This window comes from Coregonus clupeaformis, chromosome 6, assembly GCF_020615455.1.
Source record: "Coregonus clupeaformis isolate EN_2021a chromosome 6, ASM2061545v1, whole genome shotgun sequence".
Lineage (NCBI taxonomy): Eukaryota > Metazoa > Chordata > Actinopteri > Salmoniformes > Salmonidae > Coregonus > Coregonus clupeaformis.
The window spans coordinates 15,678,964-15,695,667 of NC_059197.1; the positions used below are offsets into that span (position 1 = coordinate 15,678,964).

The 16,704-nt window shown below is 46.0% G+C and overlaps 1 protein-coding gene across 13 annotated transcripts in view; it reads right to left on the reverse strand.

Annotated features, from left to right (window-relative positions):
- The window catches only part of LOC121567752 (unconventional myosin-XVIIIa), a 166,142-nt gene that overhangs the window by 81,128 nt on the left and 68,310 nt on the right, over positions 1 to 16,704 (reverse strand). For 3 of the 13 annotated variants that reach the window (XM_041877997.2, XM_041877999.2, XM_041878002.2), the window contains 4 exons: positions 3,362 to 3,449; positions 2,308 to 2,414; positions 900 to 1,076; positions 88 to 298 (listed from right to left, as the gene is read on the reverse strand). In XM_041877997.2, coding sequence (XP_041733931.2) covers positions 88 to 298; positions 900 to 1,076; positions 2,308 to 2,414; positions 3,362 to 3,449 — 583 coding nt within the window. Of the gene's footprint in view, positions 1 to 87; positions 299 to 899; positions 1,077 to 2,307; positions 2,415 to 3,361; positions 3,450 to 6,328; positions 6,395 to 9,040; positions 9,101 to 10,809; positions 10,873 to 11,099; positions 11,202 to 12,343; positions 15,655 to 15,798; positions 16,245 to 16,704 lie in introns of those variants that run through there. The other 10 variants (XM_045218665.1, XM_045218663.1, XM_045218688.1 and 7 more) reach the window with 8 other exon arrangements.

The window sequence follows — 16,704 nt, forward strand, 5'->3', positions numbered from 1 at the left end:
TTTACTGCTTGCTGGGTGGTAATGAGACATTTTGGTAGAGTCCAGGACCAGGCCAAAAAGAGAGCGGTTAACTGAGGACTCTCTCACCAGAGAAGATCTTTCCGGTGCTGCCAGCAATGGAGACCAGGTACTGGACCAGGTGTTGACAGTTGGTGGTCTTGCCGCTGCCGCTCTTCCCCAGCAGCACGATGGACTGGTCCTGACGCGTGGTCAACAGGTTCCTGTAGGCCGACTGGGCCACCGCGTAGATGTGAGGTGCTGTGTCCTCTCGCCTGCACCCCTTAAACATGTGCATCACCTGATGGGACCAAGGAGAGGGAGGGAGGGAGGGAGGCATAGGGTTTGGGGGAGAGAGAGGTACACAACATTTTAATTGTAGTTCACCTCAAGTCCTCCCAGTGACTCCTGTACGGTCCTCTGTGGGGCTCTGTGTGTGTGTGCGCGCGCGTCCTTAAATCGCCACATTCCAGCTAAGCACCCTGTCTGTAAGGTCTAATGGGTAGTCGTTCCGTTATGAGTGATGAGACTTAAGTAGATATTACAGCCTACAGGCCTCCTCAATACTGTAACCTCTAAATCTCATTAGGATAATTGGATTTCATTGTCATGTTGTGGACCACTGAAGACTTCCCTCTCTATCCTCCTAGTTATCTCTCCTGTTTTAATTAATCCATACTCCTCTCCTTAACAGGAAATACTATGACATAATAGCTAGGACATACTAGCATTAAGTAGACCCCAATGCGTACATCAAAAAGCATGCATGATACCATTCTAAACTGAGAATAAACCAGAATCATGTCAGTGGAGTGGTACAGATATGTTCTCATGAAATGTGCATCTGTGTGTCTCTGTGTGTGTGAAGACATGCATCTGCTGTGTGTGTCCTCTCTCCTCACCTTCTCTGAATACATGGAGGGTGCGCTGAGGGGGTTGATGATGACCATGTTGGGCCCGGCCTGTGTGTGGATGAGGTTTCCCCCGTAGCGCTGGCGCAGGGAGTGCATTACACTGGACTCATTGAGGTACTGCAGCGAGGCCAGGTCCCCAGAGCGGTCAAACGACGGGGGGTTCGCCTGGGACAGGAGCAAAGGTCAAAGGTGAACGATTAATGACTGATGAGTATTGTAATTCTAGAGCTTTATTGAAAGGTACACAGCAATATGAAAACATCATACACACTGGGACTCTGGTTGTCTGAAGTGGGACTGCTTACAGAAATGACCAACAACAACAGAATTCAAATCTACCAAGACCTTGCCTTTTGATAAGACAGGTTGAAGTTTCTCCAGGTTGCCTACACCTATTTTGTATTGTCAGATTGATCTAAACAAAGAGCCCTCTGTAGGGGTAGAGGCTAGGGGTCCATTTGAGACTGGCAATCTGACTGGTAATGTCTTGAGTTTCACTGAGGAGTAGAGGAGCAGTTTTAAGAGAAGTCAAGCACGGATTTAGTATGCCACACCGTGACTTGCCACCAGCCACCAGGAACCTGATGCCAAGTCTTTGATGCAATTAAAACAGATGTCTCCCTCCAACCTCAGACGGGTCCAAGTTTGCACTTCCTTAATCAAACAGATGGTTCAAACGTTTGATTAGATGACGACCTTGACGCTGTTGAAAACACTTACTGTCCAAAGTCACCCTTATTATCAGTTCACCCTAACAGAGTTAAATGACTGTCCATAAAACCAGGAGGGAATTTCAACTTTTTCTCCACCTTGAAAGCAGAGCAGACATCCTCTAGTCAAGGTCTTGGAGACAGCATGTTGTAGATGATGGGAGGTTTTTCTGCTTTGTGCCAGAACAGTTTTTAAAGCGTCCTGTCACAGATCTCTCTGTGATTCGGGCCTGGTGCCATGTCTGTGCGAGTCACCTGATCGAGGCCTGCCAAACTCACACCTGTTCCCCTCTAACCTGTCCCCTCTACACAGACGTCCCACAATCCCCTGGGCCAGGGACAGTCTGCGTCCTGGCTGACCATCTGTGTCTGCTTCTGGCTAAGACGGGCTGACTGACGGGTGCCAAGACCCCCTCCCTCTTTCTTGGAAATTTCCCCTACATGCCGCCCCCCCCCCCTCCCCCCTCCCCTCCCACCAGGTCGGTCTCTGCTTCATGGCCCTCCTAACGGACAAGCCTATACCCTAGCCCTGATGGCAACCCTAAGATAGTCTATGCAATCAAGCAAAGTCAATGTCTTCTCCTTTGACCCTCTTAAGGAACTAGAGTTTAGCCCCAATAACAAAACTAAGATGGAGTCTGTAAAATCAAGTAAAAATACATTGAAGGTGTAGTCCCCTCCCCCACCTTCTCCACGTCATCCTCATCTACGTCCAGCACTGTCCCGTCGTGTTCCAGTTTGATCTTCACTTTCCCCTCCGGCAGAGAGCCCGCCTCCGTCTTCAGCAGCGTCGCTATGGACACAGACACACACAAATAACTTATTGGGATATACAGTGCATTCGGAAAGTATACAGACCCCTGTATAAAAAAAAAAAAAACAGAAATACCTTATTTAAATAAGTATTCAGACCCTTTGCTATGAGATTCGAAATTGAGCTCAGGTGCATCCTGTTTTCATCGATCATTCTTGAGATGTTTCTATGATGGGAGAACCTTCCAGAAGGACAACCCTCTGCAGCACTGCAGCACTCCACCAATCGGGCCTTTACGGTAGAGTGGCCAGACGGAAGCCCCTCCTCAATAAAAGGCACATGACAGCCCACTTGGAGTTTGCCAAAAGGCACCGAAGGACTCTCAGACTATGAGAAACAAGATTCTCTGGTCTGATGAAACCAAGATTGAACTCTTTGGCCTGAATGCTAAGCGTCACATCTGGAGGAAACCAGGCACTGCTCATCACCTTGCCAATACAATCCCTACTGTGAAGCATAGTGGTGGCAGCATCATGCTGTGGGGATGATTTTCAGCAGCAGGGACTGGAAAAATAGTCTGGATCGAGGGAAAGATGAATGGAGCAAAGTACAGAGAGATCCTTGATGAAAACCTGCTCCAGAGCACTCAGGACCTCAGACTGGGGCGAAGGTTCATCTTCCAACAGGACAACGACCCTAAGCACACAGCCATGACAATGCAGGAGTGGCTTCGAGACAAGTCTCTGAATGTCCTTGAGAGGCCCAGCCAGAGCTCGGACTTGAATCCCGATCAAACATCTCTGGCGAGACCTGAAAATAGCTAGGGGTCTGAATACTTTCTGAATGCACTGTAACTTATTGGGTGGAGTGGGCACAGACACGGTTCCAGGAAAAAACAATAGCCCATAGTTTAAAAGCAAGGGTAAAAATTAGCAGGGCCAAAGCTCTGCACCCCTCCTGGTCTAAGATGTAAGACAGGAACTTACCCAGGGAGAAGCCATCCTTGTGGACCAGCCAGACCTTCTCTGAGCCGTACCATGCCTGCTCTGCGGCTATCTGCTCCTCTGTCTTCACCTGGAAGAGATGGGGAGAAGACAACAGTCACACACACAGCAGAACAATGACCTTAGGCCAGGTCACCTTATACTGGGCCTTTCTGTGGCTGCAGTAGCTACCACTCAGCAGTTTTCAACCACAGAGAGGCTTTAGACTAGAGTGGACATGTGCTCCCTACAAACACACCTGTTCATATCAATAACATTCACTCACGTGTGTTTAAAGTAGCTGGTTATCAGGCCAGTGTTTAAAGCTTATAGCATGTTACACAATTATGTACAGTAGCATTGGAGATAATGGGCTGACAGTGGGCATGCAGTGGACTTGCTAATAGTGCATCTTGTGATAAAAGCTGTATAGGCTTCAGTGTAGCAGGCAGAGACAAAAAGCAGTTAGGATTTGAAGGAGTCCCAGATCACAAATCAGAGAGAGACATTTCTCCCAACGCAGCTCAGAGTGTCGCCTAGAAATGCCTGACCGCTCCGTGTTACCACGCTTGACCTTCCCAAAGCCTCTAACATAAGCCTTCAGGCTGTCTGTGTGTGTGTGTGTGTGTGTGTGTGTGTGTGTGTGTGTGTGTGAGAGAAAGAGAGAGAGAGCAGGAGGCAGTTAAATCTGACAGAGAACATGAAGTATCAGTGAACCGAATCTGAACAAAGACACTGTTGGATGCACATCAATGTCACACAGCATGGTGGGTGAGCGGAGGGAGGAGTATGAGGGGAATGGATACACTATCCACACACGCACAACACCACAACACAACACACCCAATGCTAGGGATGGACAGTATCCCCAGGGACGACAACAAGACAATATAAAGTAAAGAACACAGGGATAAAAAAAAACATTTGAAATTCACATTGTGTGAAATTTAGGCCTATACATTGAGGGAAAAAAGTATTTGATCCCCTGCTGATTTTGTACGTTTGCCCACTGACAAAGAAATGAGCAGTCTAGAATTTGAATGGTAGGTTTATTTGAACAGTGAGAGACAGAATAACAACAAAAAAATCCAGAAAAATGCATGTCAAAAATGTTATAAATTGATTTGCATTTTAATGAGGGAAATAAGTATTTGACCCCTCTGCAAAACATGACTTTGTGATTGCCAACAAGGGTTTTGTCACCAAGTACTGAGGTCAGACGTTTCTTGTAGTTGGCCACCAGGTTTGCACACATCTCAGGAGGGATTTTGTCCCACTCCTCTTTGCAGATCTTCTCCAAGTCATTAAGGTTTCGAGCCTGACGTTTGGCAACTCGAACCTTCAGCTCCCTCCACAGATTTTCTATGGGATTAAGGTCTGGAGACTGGCCAGGCCACTCCAGGACCTTAATGTGCTTCTTCTTGAGCCACTCCTTTGTTGCCTTGGCCGTGTGTTTTGGGTCATTGTCATGCTGGAATACCCATCCACGACCCATTTTCTATGCCCTGGCTGAGGGAAGGGGGTTCTCACCCAAGATTTGACGGTACATGGCCCCGTCCATCGTCCCTTTGATGCGGTGAAGTTGTCCTGTCCCCTTAGCAGAAAAACACCCCCAAAGCATAATGTTTCCACCTCCATGTTTGACGGTGGGGATGGTGTTCTTGGGATCATAGGCAGCATTCCTCCTCCTCCAAACACGGCGAGTTGAGTTGTTGCCAAAGAGCTCGATTTTGGTCTCATCTGACCACAACACTTTCACCCAGTTCTCCTCTGAATCATTCAGATGTTCACTGGCAAACTTCAGACGGGCATGTATATGTGCTTTCTTGAGCAGGGGGACCTTGCGGGCGCTGCAGGATTTCAGTCCTTCACGGCGTAGTGTGTTACCAATTGTTTTCTTGGTGACTATGGTCCCAGCTGCCTTGAGATCATTGACAAGATCCTCCCGTGTAGTTCTGGGCTGATTCCTCACCATTCTCATGATCATTGCAACTCCACGAGGTGAGATCTTGCATGGAGCCCCAGGCTGAGGGAGATTGACAGTTATTTTGTGTTTCTTCCATTTGCGAATAATCGCACCAACTGTTGTCACCTTCTAGCCCATTCCAGCCTTGTGTAGGTCTACAATCTTGTCCCTGACATCCTTGGAGAGCTCTTTGGTCTTGGCCATGGTGGAGAGTTTGGAATCTGATTGATTGCTTCTGTGGACAGGTGTCTTTTATACAGGTAACAAGCTGAGATTAGGAGCACTCCCTTTAAGAGTGTGCTCCTAATCTCGGCTCTTTACCTGTATAAAAGACACCTGGGAGCCAGAAATCTTTCTGATTGAGAGGGGGTCAAATACTTATTTCCCTCATAAAAATGCAAATCAATTTATAACATTTTTGACATGCGTTTTTATGGGTTTTTTGGTTGTTATTCTGTCTCTCACTGTTCAAATAAACCTACCATTCAAATTATAGACTGCTCATTTCTTTGTCAGTGGGCAAACGTACAAAATCAGCAGGGGATCAAATACTTTTTTCCCTCACTGTATACTGCATCTTATTTCTAATCATGCATAATCAGCCACAATCAGATGATGTTTTTTGCAGCGTCTGTCTCATTGTCTCCTAACTGGAAAACTGCCGTCATGCAAAGACATCTACATGAGACAAAAGGTGATGGTATGATTGATCCTGTGGAATCCAGACAACCACAAATCTTAAGTGCCGTCGAACAAGTTTCATTTTGAGTGTTGATTTACCCCTGAAAATGTTCTAATTAGGTGAAAGATGGCCAAAGGAGTGCGGGTGGCTTGGCTGTGCCTGAATACTACGCAGATGTGTTTGGTGGGGGGGAATGGTGGGGGACGACACTGCAACGGAACACAACACACAGAGTACACAGCACTCCAGGGGTCGGTGGTGGGAGTGGTGCACGTGAGAGGTTGAGGGGGTGAATTACACACAGGCACAGCAAAGGCCAGACCTTGGGTTGTTGGGCAGCGGCGTGAGACGCCTGAAGGATGGCCACGGGGTCCTCGTCCACCTGTCCCTGGAGGACAGCAGGCGTGAGGGGAGGAGAAGGGATCAAAGTTCATAGTTAGAGTGGTGCTATAGTGGAAAGATGGGTATTTGTATTTGTATTTATTATGGATCCCCATTAGCTGCTGCCAAGGCAGCAGCTACTCTTCCTGGTGTCTGGAAAATGTAAAGCAGTTATACAATTTTAAAAACATTACAATACATTCATAACAGATTTCACAACACACTAAGTGTGTGAACTCAGGCCCCTACTCCACTACCACATGTCTACAACACAACATCCATGTGTACGTGTGTGTATAGTGCTTATGTTATCATGTGTGTGTATGGATGTGTCTGCACCCATGTTTGTGTTGCTTCACAGTCCCTGCTGTTCCATATTTTTAAATCTGATTCTACTGTTTGCATCAGTTACCTGATGTGGAATAGAGTTCCATGTAGTCATGGCTCTATGTAGTACTGTGCGCCTCCCATAGTCTATTCTGGACTTGGGGACTGTGAAGAGACCTCTGGTGGCATGTCTTGTGGGGTATGCATGGGTGTCTGAGCTGTGTACTAGTCATTTTAACAGACTATACCTACATGTCTATACCTCTCACAAATACAAGTAGTGATGAAGTCAACCTCTCCTCCACTTTGAGCCAGGAGAGATTGACATGCATATTATTAATGTTAGCTCTCTGTGTACATCCAAGGGCCAGCCGTGCTGCTCTGTTCTGAGCCAACTGCAATTTTCCTATGTCCCTCTTTGTGGCACCTGACCACCTGACTGAACAGTAGTCCAGGTGCAACAAAACTAGAGCCTGTAGGACCTGCCTTGTTGATAGTGCTGTTAAGAATGCAGAGCAGCGCTTTATTATAGACAGACTTCTCCCCATCCTAGCTACTGTTGTATCAATATGTTTTGACCATCACAATTTACAATCCAGGGTTACTCCAAGCAGTTTAGTCACCTCAACTTGCTCAATGTCCACATTATTCATTACGAGATGTAGTTGAGGTTTAGGGTTTAGTGAATGATTTGTCCCAAATACAATGATTTTAGTTTTGGAAATATTTAACACTAACATATTCCTTGCTACCCATTCCGAAACTAACTGCAGCTCTTTGTTAAGTGTTGCAGTCATTTCAGTTGCTGTAGTAGCTGACGTGTATAGTGTGGAGTCATCCGCAAACATACACACACTGGCTTTACTCAAAGCCAGTGGCATGTCGTTAGTAAAGATTAAAAAAGTAAGGGGCCTAAACCGCTGCCCTGGAGAATTCCTGATTCTACCTGGATTATGTTTGAGAGGCTTCCATTAAATAACACCCTCTGCGTTCTATTAGACAAGTAACTCTTTATCCACATTATAGCAGGGGGTGTAAAGCCATAACACATGTTTTTCCAGCAGCAGACTATGATCGATAATGTCAAAAGCTGCACTGAAGTCTAACAAGACAGCCCCCACAATCATTGTATCATCAATTTCTCTCAGCCAATCATCAGTCATTTGTGTAAGTGCTTTGCTTGTTGAGTGTCCTTCCCTATAAGCGTGCTGAAAGTCTGTTGTCAATTAGTTTACTGTGAAATAGCATTGTATCTGGTCAAACACAATTTTTTCCAGAAGTTTACTAAGGGTTGGTAACAGGCTGATTGGTCGGCTATTTGAGCCAGTAAAGGGGGCTTTAATATTCTTGGGTAGCGGAATGACTTTAGCTTCCCTCCAGGCCTGAGGGCACACACTTTCTAGTAAGCTTAAATTGAAGATGTGTCAAATAGGAGTGGCAATATCGTCCGCTATTATCCTCAGTAATTTTCCATCCAGATTGTCTGACCCCAGTGGCTTGTCATTGTTGATAGACAACAATAATTTTTTCACCTCTTCCACACTGACTTTACGGAATTCAAAAGTACAATTATTGTCTTTCATAATTTGGTCAGATATACCTGGATGTCAGCGTTTGTTGCTGGCATGTCATACCTACGTTTGTTTATCTTGCCAATGAAAAAGTAATTAAAGTAGTTGGCAATATCAGTGGGTTTTGTGATGAATGAACTATCTGATTCAATGGGGAGGAAAAACTGGGGGATGGCAAAGAACGAGGAGAGGTCAGAGATGAGGAGAGGTCAGAGATGAGGAGAGGTCATAAAGGGGAGACAGAGAGAACACCTGACAGTCATTAATCACACACACGATAAACCCCCACCCACTGCCATTCACTCTCATTGCGACTGGACATCACACAGGGCAAACAAACATGCCGCACATCTTAATCAGGGCACCATTCCACTGCCATGCTATTGACAAAACAAAAACTGCACATTGAAGTCCTTTGTCTGGGTTGGTTTGTCAGTTTCCATACAGGTCAAGGTCTGTTTGATTGCCCTTGAGGCATCTAGATACTATCACAGTTTAATACCAGCTGTGTTCCAAAAACAGGAAGGGCAGGCAAGGATTGAACCAGGTAATATCAGGGACAAATATCAGAGAGTTCGGGGTCTGAAACAAATGAGGAAGGGAAAACACCAAGCATCATTACAGATGAACCTTACATAGACAGGTAGGGTGAGAGAGGGGAAAGTTAGGAGAGGAATCTAGGCTTACGCTGGACATGCCACAAGAGCACACACTTCAACCAGGCCGCCAGAGGGGACCCCTGGGGGCCACAGTACCTGAGGGGGGGTTGGGGCTGGAGAAAGGGTCGGGGCTGAGGCACAAACCACCGGCTCCAGCTAGCCATACAACAGCCACAGATAGACGTAGCCAAGCACCAATTAGAAAGAGAGAGAGAGAGAGAGAGAGAGAGAGAGAGAGAGAGAGAGAGAGAGAGAGAGAGAGAGAGAGAGAGAGAGAGAGAGAGAGAGAGAGAGAGAAACTCAATATAAAACATGAATTGACAAATCCAGTGAATGTTTGACAGGTGACAAAACAAGAATGGAAACAGAAAGCAGCATAGACATAAACAGTAAATTAGTTCAGTCATGCATGGATATGCACACATAACAGACACACTATACACACACGTACACTTGGATTGTGTGTAGTAGTAGACTAGTGGCCTGAGGGAACACACACTTCATGTATTGTCCAATCTGTTGTAAAATGTATTTTAATATTTCAAAATTGCATTATAATGTATATTGCTGCCTTCATTTTTGCTGGACCCAAGGAAGAGTAGATGCTGCCTCTTGTAGCTCAGTTGGTAGAGCATGGCGCTTGCAACACCAGGGTTGTGGGTTCGATTCCCACGGGGGGCCAGTATGAAAAATGTATGCACTCACTAACTGTAAGTCGCTCTGGATAAGAGCATCTGCTAAATGACTAAAATGTAAAGCTGCCTTGGCAGCAGCTAATGGGGATACATAATAAAAACAAATACAGTCTGAGACTTCCATGAATTAAGTCAATTGTAGTGAAAATGAGGGGGTTGTACAAAACAAAGTAATCAGCGATTGGACCATTTCTAGCTCATCAGTGTATCAAAGCCAATGACGAGTTTTCAAAACAAAAGAAATCGTCGGGGAGTTACTCAGATCCAGACTAATCGTGGAGAAGAAACTAACGTCCGTGGGCATGGCGTAGAGTTTGGCCAGAGCAAGGCGTTTGGGTAGCCAGGCAATGGATATGGCCCAAATTTGTAAATCTGTATTTTTTATTAAATGTGCCAAAAAGGAAAATGACAAATTATTATTAGCAATCAAGATAAAGATATAACTTCCAGAGAAGAAAATAAAGAGAGGAGGAGAGATCGAGAGCATGATGGGTTGTTCATGGAAAATAAATAAGCACCTCTAAATTCATTAATGGAATGTTAATCAATGTGTCCTGTTAAAATGAATAAAGGAAAAAAAGTAAAGATTTAAAAAGTGAAAGAGGAGAAGCATGTATCAAGAGGGAGAGAGAGAGAGAGGAAATAATAGAGAAAGAAAGAAAGAAAGAAAGAAAGAAAGAAAGAAAGAAAGAAAGAAAGAAAGAAAGAAAGAAAGAAAGAAAGAAAGAAAGAAAGAAAGAAAGAAAGAAAGAAAGAAAGAAAGAAAGAAAGAAAGAAAGAAAGAAAGAAAGAAAGAAAGAAAGAAAGAAAGAAAGAAAGAAAGAAAGAAAGAAAGAAAGAAAGAAAGAAAGAAAGAAAGAAAGAAAGAAAGAAAGAAAGAAAGAAAGAAAGAAAGAAAGAAAGAAAGAAAGAAAGAAAGAAAGAAAGAAAGAAGAAAGAAAGAAAGAAAGAAAGAAAGAAAGAAAGAAAGAAAGAAAGAAAGAAAGAAAGAAAGAAAGAAAGAAAGAAAGAAAGAAAGAAAGAAAGAAAGAAAGAAAGAAAGAAAGAAAGAAAGAAAGAAAGAAAGAAAGAAAGAAAGAAAGAAAGAAAGAAAGAAAGAAAGAAAGAAAGAAAGAAAGAAAGAAAGAAAGAAAGAAAGAAAGAAAGAAAGGAGGGAAGGTGGGTCTTTACAGGCACACTGAAGATCCTCTCCAGGCGTCTCTGAGCCTCTTCAGTGGGACTGAGCGGCGCCTCCTGGAGGTCAGATCACCAACAGGTTGAGCTCTGAAACTACAAGGCTATCAAAGCGCACTATTCTAGAGGACCACATGCAACACTGTTTCATAGACAACAGAACTGTGAGATGTTCGCTAGATGCCGTGCCAATCCTGAACTCACACACACTTGGTTACAAAACCTCACTTACACAGCATACCAACAGTGAACTGTGTGAATGCTGTGGGGCACACCAACACACACACCTTTTGGGTTATGGTTGGGGTAGTCTTTGATGAAACGGTTGATGAATTGTTCTGTGGTGAAGCCTTCTCAATGGGAACAGAGGACAGGGGAGAGGCTGTCACCTTCAAATGGTACACACAGATACATCCACGCCCACAAGCACGCCGTAAGTAATGTACACACACATTCAAGTAGTCCATAAGATAAAGAAATCATACAACCACGCTGAACAAATTCAAAACTAACCATGCTCTAGACGTCCAGAGTCTAGCTAAGCTAGTGAGCAAATCAACAGTTGAGGGATACAAAAGCCCACATGGATGTGAAATCATTCACATCTCAATGCGCAAGGCGAAGCCAAGCAAAACTATAACTAGCTTGGATAACACAACACAAGCAAACTTTAGCCTTAGACAACTATAGCAAACTCAGATAGCCACTGTAGCGGTCAAAGCCAGCTTGTGGTTGGCTAGCAAGTAAACAAAGACCCTGAGAGGCCGGTAATTTCCAAAACTCAAAACACAAAATGTGTAGATAATTCTCTTATCCCAACGCCTGCCACGGTGGCTGCAGCGTGGCATTGAACTCTTCTCCCAGAAAGACAATGTCACTATCGGTAATTAGCTCTGCGGGTCTCCCTGCTCCAGGCTACAGCGACAGAACATTCCACCCCGATACGCTTTTTCCTCCTTTGGAACCCCCCCCCGACAGGCTAACCTCAATAAACAAGGCTTCCAAGCTGCAGATGACAGCAGGGTCTCTTGGGTTGAGGCAGTAGGAAAAAAAGAGCTACTGAACTTGTTGTTTTGCTGGAAGCTGTCTCAGCAGCCCTGGCGTCTCAAAGGAGAGAGATGTGAGGAAGGAGAGCTGTGTGAGACAGGCTCCATCCCTCATGAGAAACTCAGAGAGAGATGGAGCTCGAATCAGAGCAGCGAATGCAACAAAAGCTTCAGCCCCACGAGACTGTGCCCTTTAACAAACTGAGAAACAAACTGACTTTGTGCAAATGAGAAAAGTTCTGGAGAAACAAACAAGTTCAATAGGGAGTTGAGCCCATCGTGGCCCCAAAATGGAGCTTCAACTCTGCTAACAAGTGGAGAACTCAACAATTGAAGTTAGTTAAAATAAAACCCCACACACACACACACAAAAACAGAGTTATCATGGAGACGCAAAGAGTGCTTTCTGTGCATTAGCGATTAACATCCGTTTTTTCACACAGTGGTCTCAAAAGTGGTCCATGCAGTGTGGACAGTAGGCCTACCTCAGGCTTCTTCACAGCTGGCAGTTTGGGGGGCTGGATGAACACCGGTGGTGGAGAGAGGGCATTCGCCTTGGGAGTGATGAAGGCGGAAGGAGGGGAGAGAGGCGAGGCTTTGGGAGGAGTAGGGGAGAGAGGCGAGGCCTTGGGGGCTTGGACGAACCCTGCAGGGGGAGTACTGGGGGAGGACTTAGAGGTGGGAATGGATGCTGAAGGGGGAGTGACATGGGAGTATTTAGAAGAGGGGACAAAACCAGCAGGTGGGGAAAGGGGGGTATATTTTGGGGCTGGTATGAACCCGGCAGGTGGGGCAAGGGGGGTAGATTTTGTTGGTGGGATGAAGCATGATGGGGGAATGGCTGGGGAGGATTTTGGTGCTGGTACAAACCTTGCTGGAGGGGCAAGGGGGGTACATTTTGGTGGTGGGATGAAGCATGATGGGGGAATGGCTGGGGAGGATTTGGGGGCTACAGTGGAAACTGAACGACTAACAGCAGTAGATTTTGGGGCTGGTACAAACCCTGCTGGAGGGGAAAGGGGGACTGATTTTGGTGCTGGTACAAACCCATTTAGTGGGCAAAGGGGGGCTGATTTTGGTGCTGGTACAAACCCAGCAGGTGGGGAAAGGGAGGCTGATTTTGGTGGTGGGATGAAACCTGCTGGAAGGGAGAGAGGGGAAGGCTTTGAGGCAGGGATGAAGCCTACGGGTGCAGACTTGGAGGGAACCGAGGTCAAATTAGAAGCAGTAGGAGGAACTTTAGCAGGTGCAGCCGACACGGGATTCTTATCCTCCTGTTTTGAAACTGGGCCGACATTAGGGATAGATTTAATCTCAACCAATTTAGGGCTTTCTTTTTCCTCTCTTTTCACTGCTTCCTCTTGTTTTTTTTCAGGTGGCTCATCCATGCGTGTGCGAGGGCGGTTCCTGGTCCTCCCGCGGACCATGAGGCTGGCCAGCCCTGCTGATATATCGTCCTTTTCCTCCGTCTTGATGGTGTCGTGCTTGAAAGAGAACAGTGGAACCTTTGGGACCTTGGGCACAGATGATGGCGCTTGCAATGGCACCAATTTAGGAGGTTCAGGGGCAGGTTTGGTAGGCTCAGGAGCTGGAGCATCCTCCTCTTCTGCAGGTAGTACCTTCCTCACCACTTGACGCACCACCTTTCCTACCTTCTTGCGGGTAAGGCTATGATCATCGTTGTCCAGGTCTGGCTGTCTGGCACTGCCATTGGCAGAGCTCCCATTGACGGCACTGCCGTTAACGGATCCATTGGGCTTGCTGTTCCCGTTCAGCACAGGCTCAGGGCTAATCATGGAAGCTCTGCGTGGGTCAGGGCTCCTGAAGTGCTGTGCTGGCATCTGGATTAGAGGCACTGGACTTTTGAAGCGTTCAGGGACCTTTACGGCCCCGCGTACCCTGGGTGGCGAGGGACTCCTGACCCTGACCCCGGGCTGTGTCTTGGCCGGCTCAGGGCTTTTGGTGCAGAGTAGGCCCCTGCCAGGCTCCAGACTGGGCACGGACTGGGAGCGGCTACTCATACTGCCACTGTCGCTGTCTGACTACTCACACAGCAGGGAGGGAGAGAGCAGAGCAGCAAGACAAATGAGGAGAAACCAGAACAGACTTAAAGTAAACTCACGCAGTTCAGCTTAAAGCATATGCAAACTCCACTTTGGTAACTAAACCAAAAACGTAATCTGAGAAGCCCTGGGTTTGTCTGGATCGTCTGATAGTGTATGTATGGTTGACCAAAGAGATCACAGGTCCTGTTTGCTCTCCTGGACAGGCGTGCTGTTATGCTCACCCAACTGCCACATGCCTGCCCAGGTCCTGAAATAGAACAGGGTGGGTTGATATGAGAGGTGGTGGGTGGGGGTTTCAGACTGAGATAGCAGAGGTGTCTATGGGTGCTGACTTGGCCCCCTCTCTGTACTGCAGCACCTTGTTTCTAATGGCAGATCTAATGACACACACACACAGCACCTTCGCTCAGCTGCAAGCAAATCCTGCTATTTCACTCAAACACACCTGTGCTGAATCCTTCTCCCAGCTGCATATCACACACTAACACACTGTCTTCCTGGCCTCACTCTCCACGCTACTGAGCACTGTGCCAATGACACACATTCTTATCTCTCCCCTAGTATTTCACGCTTGAATATCCTTGCCGTCCTACAGGCCTTATGATAACCCAACACACTGCACTGCCTTCCACAGACAGAGCCTACCTCCACCTAAGTGGCTAACCGACACTAATGAAGGTCAACAACACTTTAATGCAATAATAACCTGCTTTAGTGTTTAATCTTCCCCTCCTCCTATGCTCCAGTCACTACAGTGCCTGACATGGCTCCATGGCTCCCATGGGGGGCTTAGCTGTGGTTCCCCCCCCAGACAGGAGGTTGAATGTTGGGGATGCAGCCTTTGGGATGCCAGCAGGCTGGGGATCAAGGCCTGGTTCCCTGCTGGCTCTCTACTGTTCTTCTGTCTCTCTCCCTGTCTGCACTGCTGCAGAGTAAGTGTTAAATAACACTGTGTGAGCTTTCAGACTGGGAGAGGAAAAAGGTCAACTGTGGTTCACCATCTTCGCTTTCCAACCAAGCTGCATTAATAGAGAAAACTGGAAATGTGGATGATATTCATAAACTCTTGAGGGACAATAAAAGTTGACAAGAAACATACTTGTTTATTATCAAAACCAATAGCCTTCATCAGGCTGTCAGAAACACGTTGGTTTTAATAATAAAGTATTGTCCCCCAAGAGTTGCTGAATATCTTTCATATTTGTGCGCGTGTTGAATATTATATCGCCCCGCGACCCTCATAAACTGCCTGTTTGTTCATCTTTAGGCTACGTTGGGATATGGCTGCAATTCCCACAACGAGGCTACAGATTATTCAGGAAAAAAATATATACTATTTACAAAGCAATTACAGACACCTCACACAGCGCGGATCCCCAGGCTTTTGTTGTGAAATTAAAAAGGTGTAACTGTCTGTGACATTACATCCAGAATAGAAAAATAACTACGCTCTTCCACGTTGTGCCTCTTTTCACATCGGCCTGTTAGTAACTGTCTATCGTGGCGAGAAAGAAAGTTTGCTGCTGGCAAACCTCCAAGTAAAAGACCAGTGATGTGACAGGCGCATCTCAATAGTCTGATGTGGCTTCCTCTCCTCAGCTGTAATGATACCATAATGGACTCCAATCCCCAGAAACCTGTGATCCCTTTAGTCATACACTATCAGATTCCTGATTAAGCCTACAGCAGGGACGTTCAATTCCGGTCATGGAGGGCCGAAACACTTCTGTTTTTTGTTTCTACCTGGTAGTTATTTGCACTCACCTGGTGTCCCAGGTCTGAATCAGTCCCTGATTAGAAAGAGAGGATGAAACGTGTATTGTAGAGCCCTGCTCTAGAACTTCACAACATGAGAATGATACCAGTCAACTTACACCCTGATTTGATGTCTTGGAGCCTGGTGGTCTGACCTCTTCTTTGACCTAAAGGGTTCGGTAAGACAAGGGACTGAGGTCAAAATCTAGGACACTTAGAAGAAGTGGTCACTCGCCAGGGGTACTTGAAGGAAACACTCCCCTCATTGCATAACATGCAAAACACACACCATGCTGCAAACCTGGATGTATGCTATGTGGAAGAGCTATCTATCACTTACCATACCACACACCACATGGTGTCTATTTGAACGTTAAGGCTAATATTATTCACAGACACTAAGCTGTAGCAACAAAGGAACATTAATATGGCCCGTTTTTTTGTAAAAGTGACACATGAGAACTACAAGGCCTGCTTAAAAAGGCTTTGGATTTATTTTTACCATTTACCACTATGATGTTTTATTTTGGGTAACGGTTTGGGGAGGCGTCAGTTTACTGTGGAGCTTCAGGATGTGTTGTGATGGTCAAACAAAATGGCAGTCAAACCAAATGAAATCAAAAGCCAGCTTGGCAGTCAGAGCTCCTCTAGAATAAAGTATGTGAAGCAATATCACAGAGCTCGTCATTTTGCCAAAGCAAATTCCTCCAGTCAAGGTTTTCGGCGGTGAGTCAAACACTGATATTGGATCATGCCTCCGATGACAACGATTACTTTTAGCACACCGTCAGAAAACCACGGCAGAGGCATGGCTATCAGACCACAAGCTTTCAACGACGTGACACTCTCAAGCCCCAAAATGTGGTCCTCTGTAGCTCAATTGGTAGAGCATGGCGCTTGTAACGCCAGGGTAGTGGGTTCGATCCCCGGGACCACCCATACGTAAAAATGTATGCACACATGACTGTAAGTCGCTTTGGATAAAAGCGTCTGCTAAATGGCATATTATTATTATAATAAAATGG